The following is a 16,689-nucleotide window of genomic DNA, read 5'->3' on the forward strand; positions in this document are numbered from 1 at the left end:
TGATATGTACCACTGTCGAATTATAAAACTACAAAAATCTTCGTGTTTTGTTTTTGTTTTGTTTGTATCGAAACTTTCAGGCGGCCAGGCCACTTTGAGCTCAGATCATCGGTTATTGATAATAAAATTAATGAAATATATTTTGCTGAAAAATATGGTATATTCGATAAGACATATTCGAGTTTTTGACTTGAAAGTGCGCAAATTGTACATGCAAATGGAAATAAAAGCGAAGACGCATCATACAGAACAGTTGTTCAGTGCCTCAGATCCACTGAATACAAAGTCGCTCTCTGAAAAGTTCCCAACGCTAGATTAAATAAAAAGATGTTTCAAATTCGTATTCTAGATATTGGGTTTGTTCATTCGACTCTTGAATGTTTGCGAAATTTCGCTCGGGTTGAATAAAAATGTTATTTGAAGTTTTAGTAAAAATCTGCAATTAAACAATGGCGCGTGAACTTTTTGTGTGTTTCCCTCTAGCTGGAAACAAACTTATTACGAGGAGGAACATGCTTCCAGTGAATAAAAACGGAAAGAAACCTAAAGAGAAATGATTTTTCTTCCTCTGTACAATTTTACGACGATAGAATATTTGTGTAATGAGAAAAACTCGTAAATTTTCTGTCAACATACCTGCGAAGACAATTCAGTCGGTTCTACTTTAACTATTAATATCTTTTTACTGTGTACATCGAAAAATACACAGTTTATCTAACATGCAAGATTAATGACTGTTGAGCAATTTGGTATGCTATATGTGAATGTTTTTGATAGAATTATACTATAAATTATCATAAAAGTCTTCGAAGAAGCACATAATCATTTTACCGAGATCGCGTAATGGATTTTACAAGTTATTTTTAAGGGTGTCTTCGTCGAGGTCCGCGTTCGTCTGTTATAAATAAACGAGGCCTGGAATGGCGTTATTTTCAAATCGTTATTCGTAGTATAAACTTCGTAAAGGATAATATTTTGAATCATTCAAAATGGCAGACGCAACAGCAGCACCAGCAGTAGCACCAGCTAAATCACCAAAGAAAAAGGCAGCAGCCAAGCCAAAGAAGCCTTCCGCACATCCTAAATACAGCGAGATGATTGGAAAAGCCATCGCCGCTTTGAAAGAACGTGGAGGTTCTTCAAGGCAAGCAATTCTGAAGTACATCATGGCCAACTTCAACGTCGGAAAAGATGCCAAGTCAGTAAATGCTCATTTAAAACTTGCACTCAGAGCCGGAGTTAAGAACAACAGTTTGAAGCAGTCCAAGGGAACTGGAGCATCCGGATCTTTCAGAATTGGAGAGGCTAAAGTAGTTAAAAAGAAGCCAGCAAAGGCAAAGAAAGCAGCCAAACCTAAGGCCGCCAAGCCTAAGAAGGCAAAGAGCACACCCAAGAAGAAGAAGCCAGCAGCAAAGAAACCAGCTGGAGAAAAAAAGGCTGCCAAACCAAAGGCAAAAAAACCAGCAGCAAAGAAAGCAGCCAAGCCAAAGAAGCCAGCAGCCAAGTCACCAGCAAAAAAGAAGGCAGCCAAACCAAAAGCCAAGAAGACCCCAAAGAAGAAGTAAACTGTTCCAGACTTCAGTCTGCAGAGGCTATTCAGCCACCAAAAGCCCTTTTAAGGGCTACCCAATTTATTCAAAAAGAATCTACAATTGTTGTACATTAGTTATCAAACTAAATCTAGCTGAGCCCTACCCTTTTCTTTACTTTTCTCTGAACTTTGCACTGGTCTCTGAAATATTTTTTGGGGTCACATTATTTCCATTGTTTGTTTTATTTCACTCCTTATGACTATACTATTTCTAACACCTAAGTATGCAGCTGGGTTTGTTTTTTTTTTTGGATATATTTTGTGTAGTTAGGCACCATTAAAGTTATATCAGTGTATTTTCACGCACTTATTTGAACTGAATATAACTTTTTCTATTCAGTTTTCGTTAGAGTGACAATCTACGAAAATAGGAAGTCATGCTAGGGTTTTATTGTGCTCTTTTTTTTAGGGGGAAGGGGGTCAAAATCACACAGCTAACCTTCAACCGAAAAATCATTTTTGTCATTATGTGAGTTTTTCCATTTCTCTCTTCTTCTTCGTATTCAACTTGACTGACATTTTTTGTTGGACTTTTTCTACACGTAAGCAAAGTCAAAGGTTGGCTCTCTATTTCATATCAACTAGTCAATGGGGAGGTAACTCTAAAATTAAACTCAGTACTTTTTTTCAGTACTATATAAATAAACTGTTAAAATGTACATAATACAAAAGATGTATAACGTATCGTAAAAATCAGATTAGTAGCAAATGAATGCAGTGACGTTTGTCTGTTATTTATTTATTTTTTTATTTATTACTTGTCAAAATTACTACAATAATATTGTGTATTAAAAGTTAAAAGGAAACTCTAAAGTATGGAGGTTTTTGTTCAACCTTTAACAGTTCTGCAATTATTTTGTCATTTTATTACCTGCGATTTATTATGCAAATTTCACTATTCTCTACCTTTCGAATTTCATCTTTGTTTTACTCGTGTATAAAATAAATGCACCTACTTGTTTCTATGTTTCTTTCAAATGGTTGTCCTGTGTTTTTTCTCTTCTTTTTTCTCTCTGTTATTTAGTGTGCGACGACTTGACTGTATCTTTGCTATGTCATTTTAATCTTTCCACAGCACGCGAGGTGAATAAACCCGAAACAATACAGTGACGTCACACGTGACTACTGTGATGAACAGAAACAAGGATGGATGGACGGACAGTGGTACAAAAAGTAAGAAAAAGTTATTTCTCTGATAAAAGGTATCGCGTGAATTGTAGGTTCACGGTATAGGTTTTTTCTCTCATTTTTGAAGATCATATATACAGTTGTCTATAATTGCTTACATCCACTTCCTTTGAACTATGGTGGATAGTTGTCTCATTGGACGTCCTACCACATCTCCTTATTTTCATATTGAAATGACAGCAACTTAACGACACACACAAACATAGCCTGCTAGTATATACGTACATGGGAGACTGAAAAATTCTGTGCTTATTGGTAAATGATAAAAAAAAACATTAAAACTTTAAGGTATGCTATGACTAAGCTTTAAATATAAGGTAGATAGGGAGTAGGAAACACACATATTTTTTTTTTTTTATTTGGCCTTAATGAAGAAGAAAAGCACACACACAATATATTAGAACTTGTACTAACATCCATTAAACGCTATGCTAATATATGTCTTTAAAAGAGAACCATTATTTTATTTTAATTTATTTTTTCTTCGTTTCAATCTTGGTTTTTGATTCTTTTTACATTAAATCTGTTTTTACTGTTGCAATAGTTTACAAATATTTTTAGTCCAAATACAATTCATTGATAATATATCCCCCCTTTTTTGTCCGGATATTTTTTTTTTTTTTTTTTGAAAAAGGGGGGGGGGGGGCTGGAGGTTTAGTTAAATGCAGTGGGAAAATGTTTTGCCCAAAGTCCAATGGTTCACACTGATGTGTTTTTGTCCTTCTGTCTCTTTTTAATCGTCCGTGTCACGGGATGCTGCTTCACCCTTTACCGGTTCTGGTTTCACTTGCATAGCTTATATAGGTATAATGCATATGTATAGCCAGAGTCTTCACTGTGACACACATTCCCCTTTTTGAGGGGAAATAAATAACTTTTGTAATTGTCAATTAAGATACAAATGATATGTACCACTGTCGAATTATAAAACTACAAAAATCTTCGTGTTTTGTTTTTGTTTTGTTTGTATCGAAACTTTCAGGCGGCCAGGCCACTTTGAGCTCAGATCATCGGTTATTGATAATAAAATTAATGAAATATATTTTGCTGAAAAATATGGTATATTCGATAAGACATATTCGAGTTTTTGACTTGAAAGTGCGCAAATTGTACATGCAAATGGAAATAAAAGCGAAGACGCATCATACAGAACAGTTGTTCAGTGCCTCAGATCCACTGAATACAAAGTCGCTCTCTGAAAAGTTCCCAACGCTAGATTAAATAAAAAGATGTTTCAAATTCGTATTCTAGATATTGGGTTTGTTCATTCGACTCTTGAATGTTTGCGAAATTTCGCTCGGGTTGAATAAAAATGTTATTTGAAGTTTTAGTAAAAATCTGCAATTAAACAATGGCGCGTGAACTTTTTGTGTGTTTCCCTCTAGCTGGAAACAAACTTATTACGAGGAGGAACATGCTTCCAGTGAATAAAAACGGAAAGAAACCTAAAGAGAAATGATTTTTCTTCCTCTGTACAATTTTACGACGATAGAATATTTGTGTAATGAGAAAAACTCGTAAATTTTCTGTCAACATACCTGCGAAGACAATTCAGTCGGTTCTACTTTAACTATTAATATCTTTTTACTGTGTACATCGAAAAATACACAGTTTATCTAACATGCAAGATTAATGACTGTTGAGCAATTTGGTATGCTATATGTGAATGTTTTTGATAGAATTATACTATAAATTATCATAAAAGTCTTCGAAGAAGCACATAATCATTTTACCGAGATCGCGTAATGGATTTTACAAGTTATTTTTAAGGGTGTCTTCGTCGAGGTCCGCGTTCGTCTGTTATAAATAAACGAGGCCTGGAATGGCGTTATTTTCAAATCGTTATTCGTAGTATAAACTTCGTAAAGGATAATATTTTGAATCATTCAAAATGGCAGACGCAACAGCAGCACCAGCAGTAGCACCAGCTAAATCACCAAAGAAAAAGGCAGCAGCCAAGCCAAAGAAGCCTTCCGCACATCCTAAATACAGCGAGATGATTGGAAAAGCCATCGCCGCTTTGAAAGAACGTGGAGGTTCTTCAAGGCAAGCAATTCTGAAGTACATCATGGCCAACTTCAACGTCGGAAAAGATGCCAAGTCAGTAAATGCTCATTTAAAACTTGCACTCAGAGCCGGAGTTAAGAACAACAGTTTGAAGCAGTCCAAGGGAACTGGAGCATCCGGATCTTTCAGAATTGGAGAGGCTAAAGTAGTTAAAAAGAAGCCAGCAAAGGCAAAGAAAGCAGCCAAACCTAAGGCCGCCAAGCCTAAGAAGGCAAAGAGCACACCCAAGAAGAAGAAGCCAGCAGCAAAGAAACCAGCTGGAGAAAAAAAGGCTGCCAAACCAAAGGCAAAAAAACCAGCAGCAAAGAAAGCAGCCAAGCCAAAGAAGCCAGCAGCCAAGTCACCAGCAAAAAAGAAGGCAGCCAAACCAAAAGCCAAGAAGACCCCAAAGAAGAAGTAAACTGTTCCAGACTTCAGTCTGCAGAGGCTATTCAGCCACCAAAAGCCCTTTTAAGGGCTACCCAATTTATTCAAAAAGAATCTACAATTGTTGTACATTAGTTATCAAACTAAATCTAGCTGAGCCCTACCCTTTTCTTTACTTTTCTCTGAACTTTGCACTGGTCTCTGAAATATTTTTTGGGGTCACATTATTTCCATTGTTTGTTTTATTTCACTCCTTATGACTATACTATTTCTAACACCTAAGTATGCAGCTGGGTTTGTTTTTTTTTTTTGGATATATTTTGTGTAGTTAGGCACCATTAAAGTTATATCAGTGTATTTTCACGCACTTATTTGAACTGAATATAACTTTTTCTATTCAGTTTTCGTTAGAGTGACAATCTACGAAAATAGGAAGTCATGCTAGGGTTTTATTGTGCTCTTTTTTTTAGGGGGAAGGGGGTCAAAATCACACAGCTAACCTTCAACCGAAAAATCATTTTTGTCATTATGTGAGTTTTTCCATTTCTCTCTTCTTCTTCGTATTCAACTTGACTGACATTTTTTGTTGGACTTTTTCTACACGTAAGCAAAGTCAAAGGTTGGCTCTCTATTTCATATCAACTAGTCAATGGGGAGGTAACTCTAAAATTAAACTCAGTACTTTTTTTCAGTACTATATAAATAAACTGTTAAAATGTACATAATACAAAAGATGTATAACGTATCGTAAAAATCAGATTAGTAGCAAATGAATGCAGTGACGTTTGTCTGTTATTTATTTATTTTTTTATTTATTACTTGTCAAAATTACTACAATAATATTGTGTATTAAAAGTTAAAAGGAAACTCTAAAGTATGGAGGTTTTTGTTCAACCTTTAACAGTTCTGCAATTATTTTGTCATTTTATTACCTGCGATTTATTATGCAAATTTCACTATTCTCTACCTTTCGAATTTCATCTTTGTTTTACTCGTGTATAAAATAAATGCACCTACTTGTTTCTATGTTTCTTTCAAATGGTTGTCCTGTGTTTTTTCTCTTCTTTTTTCTCTCTGTTATTTAGTGTGCGACGACTTGACTGTATCTTTGCTATGTCATTTTAATCTTTCCACAGCACGCGAGGTGAATAAACCCGAAACAATACAGTGACGTCACACGTGACTACTGTGATGAACAGAAACAAGGATGGATGGACGGACAGTGGTACAAAAAGTAAGAAAAAGTTATTTCTCTGATAAAAGGTATCGCGTGAATTGTAGGTTCACGGTATAGGTTTTTTCTCTCATTTTTGAAGATCATATATACAGTTGTCTATAATTGCTTACATCCACTTCCTTTGAACTATGGTGGATAGTTGTCTCATTGGACGTCCTACCACATCTCCTTATTTTCATATTGAAATGACAGCAACTTAACGACACACACAAACATAGCCTGCTAGTATATACGTACATGGGAGACTGAAAAATTCTGTGCTTATTGGTAAATGATAAAAAAAAACATTAAAACTTTAAGGTATGCTATGACTAAGCTTTAAATATAAGGTAGATAGGGAGTAGGAAACACACATATTTTTTTTTTTTTATTTGGCCTTAATGAAGAAGAAAAGCACACACACAATATATTAGAACTTGTACTAACATCCATTAAACGCTATGCTAATATATGTCTTTAAAAGAGAACCATTATTTTATTTTAATTTATTTTTTCTTCGTTTCAATCTTGGTTTTTGATTCTTTTTACATTAAATCTGTTTTTACTGTTGCAATAGTTTACAAATATTTTTAGTCCAAATACAATTCATTGATAATATATCCCCCCTTTTTTGTCCGGATATTTTTTTTTTTTTTTTTTGAAAAAGGGGGGGGGGGCTGGAGGTTTAGTTAAATGCAGTGGGAAAATGTTTTGCCCAAAGTCCAATGGTTCACACTGATGTGTTTTTGTCCTTCTGTCTCTTTTTAATCGTCCGTGTCACGGGATGCTGCTTCACCCTTTACCGGTTCTGGTTTCACTTGCATAGCTTATATAGGTATAATGCATATGTATAGCCAGAGTCTTCACTGTGACACACATTCCCCTTTTTGAGGGGAAATAAATAACTTTTGTAATTGTCAATTAAGATACAAATGATATGTACCACTGTCGAATTATAAAACTACAAAAATCTTCGTGTTTTGTTTTTGTTTTGTTTGTATCGAAACTTTCAGGCGGCCAGGCCACTTTGAGCTCAGATCATCGGTTATTGATAATAAAATTAATGAAATATATTTTGCTGAAAAATATGGTATATTCGATAAGACATATTCGAGTTTTTGACTTGAAAGTGCGCAAATTGTACATGCAAATGGAAATAAAAGCGAAGACGCATCATACAGAACAGTTGTTCAGTGCCTCAGATCCACTGAATACAAAGTCGCTCTCTGAAAAGTTCCCAACGCTAGATTAAATAAAAAGATGTTTCAAATTCGTATTCTAGATATTGGGTTTGTTCATTCGACTCTTGAATGTTTGCGAAATTTCGCTCGGGTTGAATAAAAATGTTATTTGAAGTTTTAGTAAAAATCTGCAATTAAACAATGGCGCGTGAACTTTTTGTGTGTTTCCCTCTAGCTGGAAACAAACTTATTACGAGGAGGAACATGCTTCCAGTGAATAAAAACGGAAAGAAACCTAAAGAGAAATGATTTTTCTTCCTCTGTACAATTTTACGACGATAGAATATTTGTGTAATGAGAAAAACTCGTAAATTTTCTGTCAACATACCTGCGAAGACAATTCAGTCGGTTCTACTTTAACTATTAATATCTTTTTACTGTGTACATCGAAAAATACACAGTTTATCTAACATGCAAGATTAATGACTGTTGAGCAATTTGGTATGCTATATGTGAATGTTTTTGATAGAATTATACTATAAATTATCATAAAAGTCTTCGAAGAAGCACATAATCATTTTACCGAGATCGCGTAATGGATTTTACAAGTTATTTTTAAGGGTGTCTTCGTCGAGGTCCGCGTTCGTCTGTTATAAATAAACGAGGCCTGGAATGGCGTTATTTTCAAATCGTTATTCGTAGTATAAACTTCGTAAAGGATAATATTTTGAATCATTCAAAATGGCAGACGCAACAGCAGCACCAGCAGTAGCACCAGCTAAATCACCAAAGAAAAAGGCAGCAGCCAAGCCAAAGAAGCCTTCCGCACATCCTAAATACAGCGAGATGATTGGAAAAGCCATCGCCGCTTTGAAAGAACGTGGAGGTTCTTCAAGGCAAGCAATTCTGAAGTACATCATGGCCAACTTCAACGTCGGAAAAGATGCCAAGTCAGTAAATGCTCATTTAAAACTTGCACTCAGAGCCGGAGTTAAGAACAACAGTTTGAAGCAGTCCAAGGGAACTGGAGCATCCGGATCTTTCAGAATTGGAGAGGCTAAAGTAGTTAAAAAGAAGCCAGCAAAGGCAAAGAAAGCAGCCAAACCTAAGGCCGCCAAGCCTAAGAAGGCAAAGAGCACACCCAAGAAGAAGAAGCCAGCAGCAAAGAAACCAGCTGGAGAAAAAAAGGCTGCCAAACCAAAGGCAAAAAAACCAGCAGCAAAGAAAGCAGCCAAGCCAAAGAAGCCAGCAGCCAAGTCACCAGCAAAAAAGAAGGCAGCCAAACCAAAAGCCAAGAAGACCCCAAAGAAGAAGTAAACTGTTCCAGACTTCAGTCTGCAGAGGCTATTCAGCCACCAAAAGCCCTTTTAAGGGCTACCCAATTTATTCAAAAAGAATCTACAATTGTTGTACATTAGTTATCAAACTAAATCTAGCTGAGCCCTACCCTTTTCTTTACTTTTCTCTGAACTTTGCACTGGTCTCTGAAATATTTTTTGGGGTCACATTATTTCCATTGTTTGTTTTATTTCACTCCTTATGACTATACTATTTCTAACACCTAAGTATGCAGCTGGGTTTGTTTTTTTTTTTGGATATATTTTGTGTAGTTAGGCACCATTAAAGTTATATCAGTGTATTTTCACGCACTTATTTGAACTGAATATAACTTTTTCTATTCAGTTTTCGTTAGAGTGACAATCTACGAAAATAGGAAGTCATGCTAGGGTTTTATTGTGCTCTTTTTTTTAGGGGGAAGGGGGTCAAAATCACACAGCTAACCTTCAACCGAAAAATCATTTTTGTCATTATGTGAGTTTTTCCATTTCTCTCTTCTTCTTCGTATTCAACTTGACTGACATTTTTTGTTGGACTTTTTCTACACGTAAGCAAAGTCAAAGGTTGGCTCTCTATTTCATATCAACTAGTCAATGGGGAGGTAACTCTAAAATTAAACTCAGTACTTTTTTTCAGTACTATATAAATAAACTGTTAAAATGTACATAATACAAAAGATGTATAACGTATCGTAAAAATCAGATTAGTAGCAAATGAATGCAGTGACGTTTGTCTGTTATTTATTTATTTTTTTATTTATTACTTGTCAAAATTACTACAATAATATTGTGTATTAAAAGTTAAAAGGAAACTCTAAAGTATGGAGGTTTTTGTTCAACCTTTAACAGTTCTGCAATTATTTTGTCATTTTATTACCTGCGATTTATTATGCAAATTTCACTATTCTCTACCTTTCGAATTTCATCTTTGTTTTACTCGTGTATAAAATAAATGCACCTACTTGTTTCTATGTTTCTTTCAAATGGTTGTCCTGTGTTTTTTCTCTTCTTTTTTCTCTCTGTTATTTAGTGTGCGACGACTTGACTGTATCTTTGCTATGTCATTTTAATCTTTCCACAGCACGCGAGGTGAATAAACCCGAAACAATACAGTGACGTCACACGTGACTACTGTGATGAACAGAAACAAGGATGGATGGACGGACAGTGGTACAAAAAGTAAGAAAAAGTTATTTCTCTGATAAAAGGTATCGCGTGAATTGTAGGTTCACGGTATAGGTTTTTTCTCTCATTTTTGAAGATCATATATACAGTTGTCTATAATTGCTTACATCCACTTCCTTTGAACTATGGTGGATAGTTGTCTCATTGGACGTCCTACCACATCTCCTTATTTTCATATTGAAATGACAGCAACTTAACGACACACACAAACATAGCCTGCTAGTATATACGTACATGGGAGACTGAAAAATTCTGTGCTTATTGGTAAATGATAAAAAAAAACATTAAAACTTTAAGGTATGCTATGACTAAGCTTTAAATATAAGGTAGATAGGGAGTAGGAAACACACATATTTTTTTTTTTTTATTTGGCCTTAATGAAGAAGAAAAGCACACACACAATATATTAGAACTTGTACTAACATCCATTAAACGCTATGCTAATATATGTCTTTAAAAGAGAACCATTATTTTATTTTAATTTATTTTTTCTTCGTTTCAATCTTGGTTTTTGATTCTTTTTACATTAAATCTGTTTTTACTGTTGCAATAGTTTACAAATATTTTTAGTCCAAATACAATTCATTGATAATATATCCCCCCTTTTTTGTCCGGATATTTTTTTTTTTTTTTTTGAAAAAGGGGGGGGGGGCTGGAGGTTTAGTTAAATGCAGTGGGAAAATGTTTTGCCCAAAGTCCAATGGTTCACACTGATGTGTTTTTGTCCTTCTGTCTCTTTTTAATCGTCCGTGTCACGGGATGCTGCTTCACCCTTTACCGGTTCTGGTTTCACTTGCATAGCTTATATAGGTATAATGCATATGTATAGCCAGAGTCTTCACTGTGACACACATTCCCCTTTTTGAGGGGAAATAAATAACTTTTGTAATTGTCAATTAAGATACAAATGATATGTACCACTGTCGAATTATAAAACTACAAAAATCTTCGTGTTTTGTTTTTGTTTTGTTTGTATCGAAACTTTCAGGCGGCCAGGCCACTTTGAGCTCAGATCATCGGTTATTGATAATAAAATTAATGAAATATATTTTGCTGAAAAATATGGTATATTCGATAAGACATATTCGAGTTTTTGACTTGAAAGTGCGCAAATTGTACATGCAAATGGAAATAAAAGCGAAGACGCATCATACAGAACAGTTGTTCAGTGCCTCAGATCCACTGAATACAAAGTCGCTCTCTGAAAAGTTCCCAACGCTAGATTAAATAAAAAGATGTTTCAAATTCGTATTCTAGATATTGGGTTTGTTCATTCGACTCTTGAATGTTTGCGAAATTTCGCTCGGGTTGAATAAAAATGTTATTTGAAGTTTTAGTAAAAATCTGCAATTAAACAATGGCGCGTGAACTTTTTGTGTGTTTCCCTCTAGCTGGAAACAAACTTATTACGAGGAGGAACATGCTTCCAGTGAATAAAAACGGAAAGAAACCTAAAGAGAAATGATTTTTCTTCCTCTGTACAATTTTACGACGATAGAATATTTGTGTAATGAGAAAAACTCGTAAATTTTCTGTCAACATACCTGCGAAGACAATTCAGTCGGTTCTACTTTAACTATTAATATCTTTTTACTGTGTACATCGAAAAATACACAGTTTATCTAACATGCAAGATTAATGACTGTTGAGCAATTTGGTATGCTATATGTGAATGTTTTTGATAGAATTATACTATAAATTATCATAAAAGTCTTCGAAGAAGCACATAATCATTTTACCGAGATCGCGTAATGGATTTTACAAGTTATTTTTAAGGGTGTCTTCGTCGAGGTCCGCGTTCGTCTGTTATAAATAAACGAGGCCTGGAATGGCGTTATTTTCAAATCGTTATTCGTAGTATAAACTTCGTAAAGGATAATATTTTGAATCATTCAAAATGGCAGACGCAACAGCAGCACCAGCAGTAGCACCAGCTAAATCACCAAAGAAAAAGGCAGCAGCCAAGCCAAAGAAGCCTTCCGCACATCCTAAATACAGCGAGATGATTGGAAAAGCCATCGCCGCTTTGAAAGAACGTGGAGGTTCTTCAAGGCAAGCAATTCTGAAGTACATCATGGCCAACTTCAACGTCGGAAAAGATGCCAAGTCAGTAAATGCTCATTTAAAACTTGCACTCAGAGCCGGAGTTAAGAACAACAGTTTGAAGCAGTCCAAGGGAACTGGAGCATCCGGATCTTTCAGAATTGGAGAGGCTAAAGTAGTTAAAAAGAAGCCAGCAAAGGCAAAGAAAGCAGCCAAACCTAAGGCCGCCAAGCCTAAGAAGGCAAAGAGCACACCCAAGAAGAAGAAGCCAGCAGCAAAGAAACCAGCTGGAGAAAAAAAGGCTGCCAAACCAAAGGCAAAAAACCAGCAGCAAAGAAAGCAGCCAAGCCAAAGAAGCCAGCAGCCAAGTCACCAGCAAAAAAGAAGGCAGCCAAACCAAAAGCCAAGAAGACCCCAAAGAAGAAGTAAACTGTTCCAGACTTCAGTCTGCAGAGGCTATTCAGCCACCAAAAGCCCTTTTAAGGGCTACCCAATTTATTCAAAAAGAATCTACAATTGTTGTACATTAGTTATCAAACTAAATCTAGCTGAGCCCTACCCTTTTCTTTACTTTTCTCTGAACTTTGCACTGGTCTCTGAAATATTTTTTGGGGTCACATTATTTCCATTGTTTGTTTTATTTCACTCCTTATGACTATACTATTTCTAACACCTAAGTATGCAGCTGGGTTTGTTTTTTTTTTTGGATATATTTTGTGTAGTTAGGCACCATTAAAGTTATATCAGTGTATTTTCACGCACTTATTTGAACTGAATATAACTTTTTCTATTCAGTTTTCGTTAGAGTGACAATCTACGAAATAGGAAGTCATGCTAGGGTTTTATTGTGCTCTTTTTTTTAGGGGGAAGGGGGTCAAAATCACACAGCTAACCTTCAACCGAAAAATCATTTTTGTCATTATGTGAGTTTTTCCATTTCTCTCTTCTTCTTCGTATTCAACTTGACTGACATTTTTTTGTTGGACTTTTTCTACACGTAAGCAAAGTCAAAGGTTGGCTCTCTATTTCATATCAACTAGTCAATGGGGAGGTAACTCTAAAATTAAACTCAGTACTTTTTTTCAGTACTATATAAATAAACTGTTAAAATGTACATAATACAAAAGATGTATAACGTATCGTAAAAATCAGATTAGTAGCAAATGAATGCAGTGACGTTTGTCTGTTATTTATTTATTTTTTTATTTATTACTTGTCAAAATTACTACAATAATATTGTGTATTAAAAGTTAAAAGGAAACTCTAAAGTATGGAGGTTTTTGTTCAACCTTTAACAGTTCTGCAATTATTTTGTCATTTTATTACCTGCGATTTATTATGCAAATTTCACTATTCCTCTACCTTTCGAATTTCATCTTTGTTTTACTCGTGTATAAAATAAATGCACCTACTTGTTTCTATGTTTCTTTCAAATGGTTGTCCTGTGTTTTTTCTCTTCTTTTTTCTCTCTGTTATTTAGTGTGCGACGACTTGACTGTATCTTTGCTATGTCATTTTAATCTTTCCACAGCACGCGAGGTGAATAAACCCGAAACAATACAGTGACGTCACACGTGACTACTGTGATGAACAGAAACAAGGATGGATGGACGGACAGTGGTACAAAAAGTAAGAAAAAGTTATTTCTCTGATAAAAGGTATCGCGTGAATTGTAGGTTCACGGTATAGGTTTTTTCTCTCATTTTTGAAGATCATATATACAGTTGTCTATAATTGCTTACATCCACTTCCTTTGAACTATGGTGGATAGTTGTCTCATTGGACGTCCTACCACATCTCCTTATTTTCATATTGAAATGACAGCAACTTAACGACACACACAAACATAGCCTGCTAGTATATACGTACATGGGAGACTGAAAAATTCTGTGCTTATTGGTAAATGATAAAAAAAAACATTAAAACTTTAAGGTATGCTATGACTAAGCTTTAAATATAAGGTAGATAGGGAGTAGGAAACACACATATTTTTTTTTTTTTATTTGGCCTTAATGAAGAAGAAAAGCACACACACAATATATTAGAACTTGTACTAACATCCATTAAACGCTATGCTAATATATGTCTTTAAAAGAGAACCATTATTTTATTTTAATTTATTTTTTCTTCGTTTCAATCTTGGTTTTTGATTCTTTTTACATTAAATCTGTTTTTACTGTTGCAATAGTTTACAAATATTTTTAGTCCAAATACAATTCATTGATAATATATCCCCCCTTTTTTGTCCGGATATTTTTTTTTTTTTTTTTTGAAAAAGGGGGGGGGGGGGGCTGGAGGTTTAGTTAAATGCAGTGGGAAAAATGTTTTGCCCAAAGTCCAATGGTTCACACTGATGTGTTTTTGTCCTTCTGTCTCTTTTTAATCGTCCGTGTCACGGGATGCTGCTTCACCCTTTACCGGTTCTGGTTTCACTTGCATAGCTTATATAGGTATAATGCATATGTATAGCCAGAGTCTTCACTGTGACACACATTCCCCTTTTTGAGGGGAAATAAATAACTTTTGTAATTGTCAATTAAGATACAAATGATATGTACCACTGTCGAATTATAAAACTACAAAAATCTTCGTGTTTTGTTTTTGTTTTGTTTGTATCGAAACTTTCAGGCGGCCAGGCCACTTTGAGCTCAGATCATCGGTTATTGATAATAAAATTAATGAAATATATTTTGCTGAAAAATATGGTATATTCGATAAGACATATTCGAGTTTTTGACTTGAAAGTGCGCAAATTGTACATGCAAATGGAAATAAAAGCGAAGACGCATCATACAGAACAGTTGTTCAGTGCCTCAGATCCACTGAATACAAAGTCGCTCTCTGAAAAGTTCCCAACGCTAGATTAAATAAAAAGATGTTTCAAATTCGTATTCTAGATATTGGGTTTGTTCATTCGACTCTTGAATGTTTGCGAAATTTCGCTCGGGTTGAATAAAAATGTTATTTGAAGTTTTAGTAAAAATCTGCAATTAAACAATGGCGCTGTGAACTTTTTGTGTGTTTCCCTCTAGCTGGAAACAAACTTATTACGAGGAGGAACATGCTTCCAGTGAATAAAAACGGAAAGAAACCTAAAGAGAAATGATTTTTCTTCCTCTGTACAATTTTACGACGATAGAATATTTGTGTAATGAGAAAAACTCGTAAATTTTCTGTCAACATACCTGCGAAGACAATTCAGTCGGTTCTACTTTAACTATTAATATCTTTTTACTGTGTACATCGAAAAATACACAGTTTATCTAACATGCAAGATTAATGACTGTTGAGCAATTTGGTATGCTATATGTGAATGTTTTTGATAGAATTATACTATAAATTATCATAAAAGTCTTCGAAGAAGCACATAATCATTTTACCGAGATCGCGTAATGGATTTTACAAGTTATTTTTAAGGGTGTCTTCGTCGAGGTCCGCGTTCGTCTGTTATAAATAACGAGGCCTGGAATGGCGTTATTTTCAAATCGTTATTCGTAGTATAAACTTCGTAAAGGATAATATTTTGAATCATTCAAAATGGCAGACGCAACAGCAGCACCAGCAGTAGCACCAGCTAAATCACCAAAGAAAAGGCAGCAGCCAAGCCAAAGAAGCCCTTGCACATCCTAAATACAGCGAGATGATTGGAAAAGCCATCGCCGCTTTGAAAGAACGTGGAGGTTCTTCAAGGCAAGCCAATTCTGAAGTACATCATGGCCAACTTCAACGTCGGAAAGATGCCAAGTCAGTAAATGCTCATTTAAAACTTGCACTCAGAGCCGGAGTTAAGAACAACAGTTTGAAGCAGTCCAAGGGAACTGGAGCATCCGGATCTTTCAGAATTGGAGAGGCTAAAGTAGTTAAAAAGAAGCCAGCAAAGGCAAAGAAAGCAGCCAAACCTAAGGCCGCCAAGCCTAAGAAGGCAAAGAGCACACCCAAGAAGAAGAAGCCAGCAGCAAAGAAACCAGCTGGAGAAAAAAAGGCTGCCAAACCAAAGGCAAAAAAACCAGCAGCAAAGAAAGCAGCCAAGCCAAAGAAGCCAGCAGCCAAGTCACCAGCAAAAAAGAAGGCAGCCAAACCAAAAGCCAAGAAGACCCCAAAGAAGAAGTAAACTGTTCCAGACTTCAGTCTGCAGAGGCTATTCAGCCACCAAAAGCCCTTTTAAGGGCTACCCAATTTATTCAAAAGAATCTACAATTGTTGTACATTAGTTATCAAACTAAATCTAGCTGAGCCCTACCCTTTTCTTTACTTTTCTCTGAACTTTGCACTGGTCTCTGAAATATTTTTTGGGGGTCACATTATTTCCATTGTTTGTTTTATTTCACTCCTTATGACTATACTATTTCTAACACCTAAGTATGCAGCTGGGTTTGTTTTTTTTTTTTGGATATATTTTGTGTAGTTAGGCACCATTAAAGTTATATCAGTGTATTTTCACGCACTTATTTGAACTGAATATAACTTTTTCTATTCAGTTTTCGTTAGAGTGACAATCTACGAAAATAGGAAGTC

At 35.3% G+C, this 16,689-nt stretch overlaps 5 protein-coding genes across 5 annotated transcripts; all 5 read left to right on the forward strand.

Annotated features, from left to right (window-relative positions):
- The first annotated feature begins 989 nt into the window (after positions 1 to 989).
- Positions 990 to 1,565, forward strand: LOC139509474 (histone H1-delta-like). Its single transcript, XM_071296171.1, has one exon. The coding sequence runs from the start codon at positions 990 to 992 to the stop codon at positions 1,563 to 1,565; it is 576 nt and encodes a 191-aa protein (XP_071152272.1).
- Positions 1,566 to 4,670: 3,105 nt separating this feature from the next.
- On the forward strand, positions 4,671 to 5,246 carry LOC139509475 (histone H1-delta-like). The gene has a single exon (XM_071296172.1). It carries the CDS (start codon positions 4,671 to 4,673, stop codon positions 5,244 to 5,246), a length of 576 nt encoding a protein of 191 aa, XP_071152273.1.
- A 3,104-nt stretch (positions 5,247 to 8,350) lies between these two features.
- On the forward strand, positions 8,351 to 8,926 carry LOC139509476 (histone H1-delta-like). The gene has a single exon (XM_071296173.1). It carries the CDS (start codon positions 8,351 to 8,353, stop codon positions 8,924 to 8,926), a length of 576 nt encoding a protein of 191 aa, XP_071152274.1.
- Positions 8,927 to 11,991: 3,065 nt separating this feature from the next.
- On the forward strand, positions 11,992 to 15,545 carry LOC139509477 (histone H1-delta-like). Its single transcript, XM_071296174.1, has 2 exons — positions 11,992 to 12,703; positions 15,501 to 15,545. The coding sequence occupies exons 1-2, from the start codon at positions 12,029 to 12,031 to the stop codon at positions 15,543 to 15,545; spliced, it is 720 nt and encodes a 239-aa protein (XP_071152275.1). The 5' UTR covers positions 11,992 to 12,028.
- Positions 15,546 to 15,814: 269 nt separating this feature from the next.
- On the forward strand, positions 15,815 to 16,285 carry LOC139509478 (histone H1-beta, late embryonic-like). The gene has a single exon (XM_071296175.1). The coding sequence runs from the start codon at positions 15,815 to 15,817 to the stop codon at positions 16,283 to 16,285; it is 471 nt and encodes a 156-aa protein (XP_071152276.1).
- The last annotated feature ends 404 nt before the right edge of the window (positions 16,286 to 16,689 follow it).

Source organism: Mytilus edulis, unplaced genomic scaffold, assembly GCF_963676685.1.
Source record: "Mytilus edulis unplaced genomic scaffold, xbMytEdul2.2 SCAFFOLD_660, whole genome shotgun sequence".
NCBI lineage: Eukaryota > Metazoa > Mollusca > Bivalvia > Mytilida > Mytilidae > Mytilus > Mytilus edulis.

Coding starts and splice junctions, on each gene's coding strand:
- LOC139509474 (XM_071296171.1), top strand. CDS start 990: ATGGCAGACGCAACAGCAGCACCAGCAGTAGCACCAGCTAAATCACCA.
- LOC139509475 (XM_071296172.1), top strand. CDS start 4,671: ATGGCAGACGCAACAGCAGCACCAGCAGTAGCACCAGCTAAATCACCA.
- LOC139509476 (XM_071296173.1), top strand. CDS start 8,351: ATGGCAGACGCAACAGCAGCACCAGCAGTAGCACCAGCTAAATCACCA.
- LOC139509477 (XM_071296174.1), top strand. CDS start 12,029: ATGGCAGACGCAACAGCAGCACCAGCAGTAGCACCAGCTAAATCACCA. Junction 12,704..15,500: donor TCTACAATTGTTGTACATTA/GTTATCAAACTA, acceptor TGTTTTTGATAG/AATTATACTATAAATTATCA.
- LOC139509478 (XM_071296175.1), top strand. CDS start 15,815: ATGATTGGAAAAGCCATCGCCGCTTTGAAAGAACGTGGAGGTTCTTCA.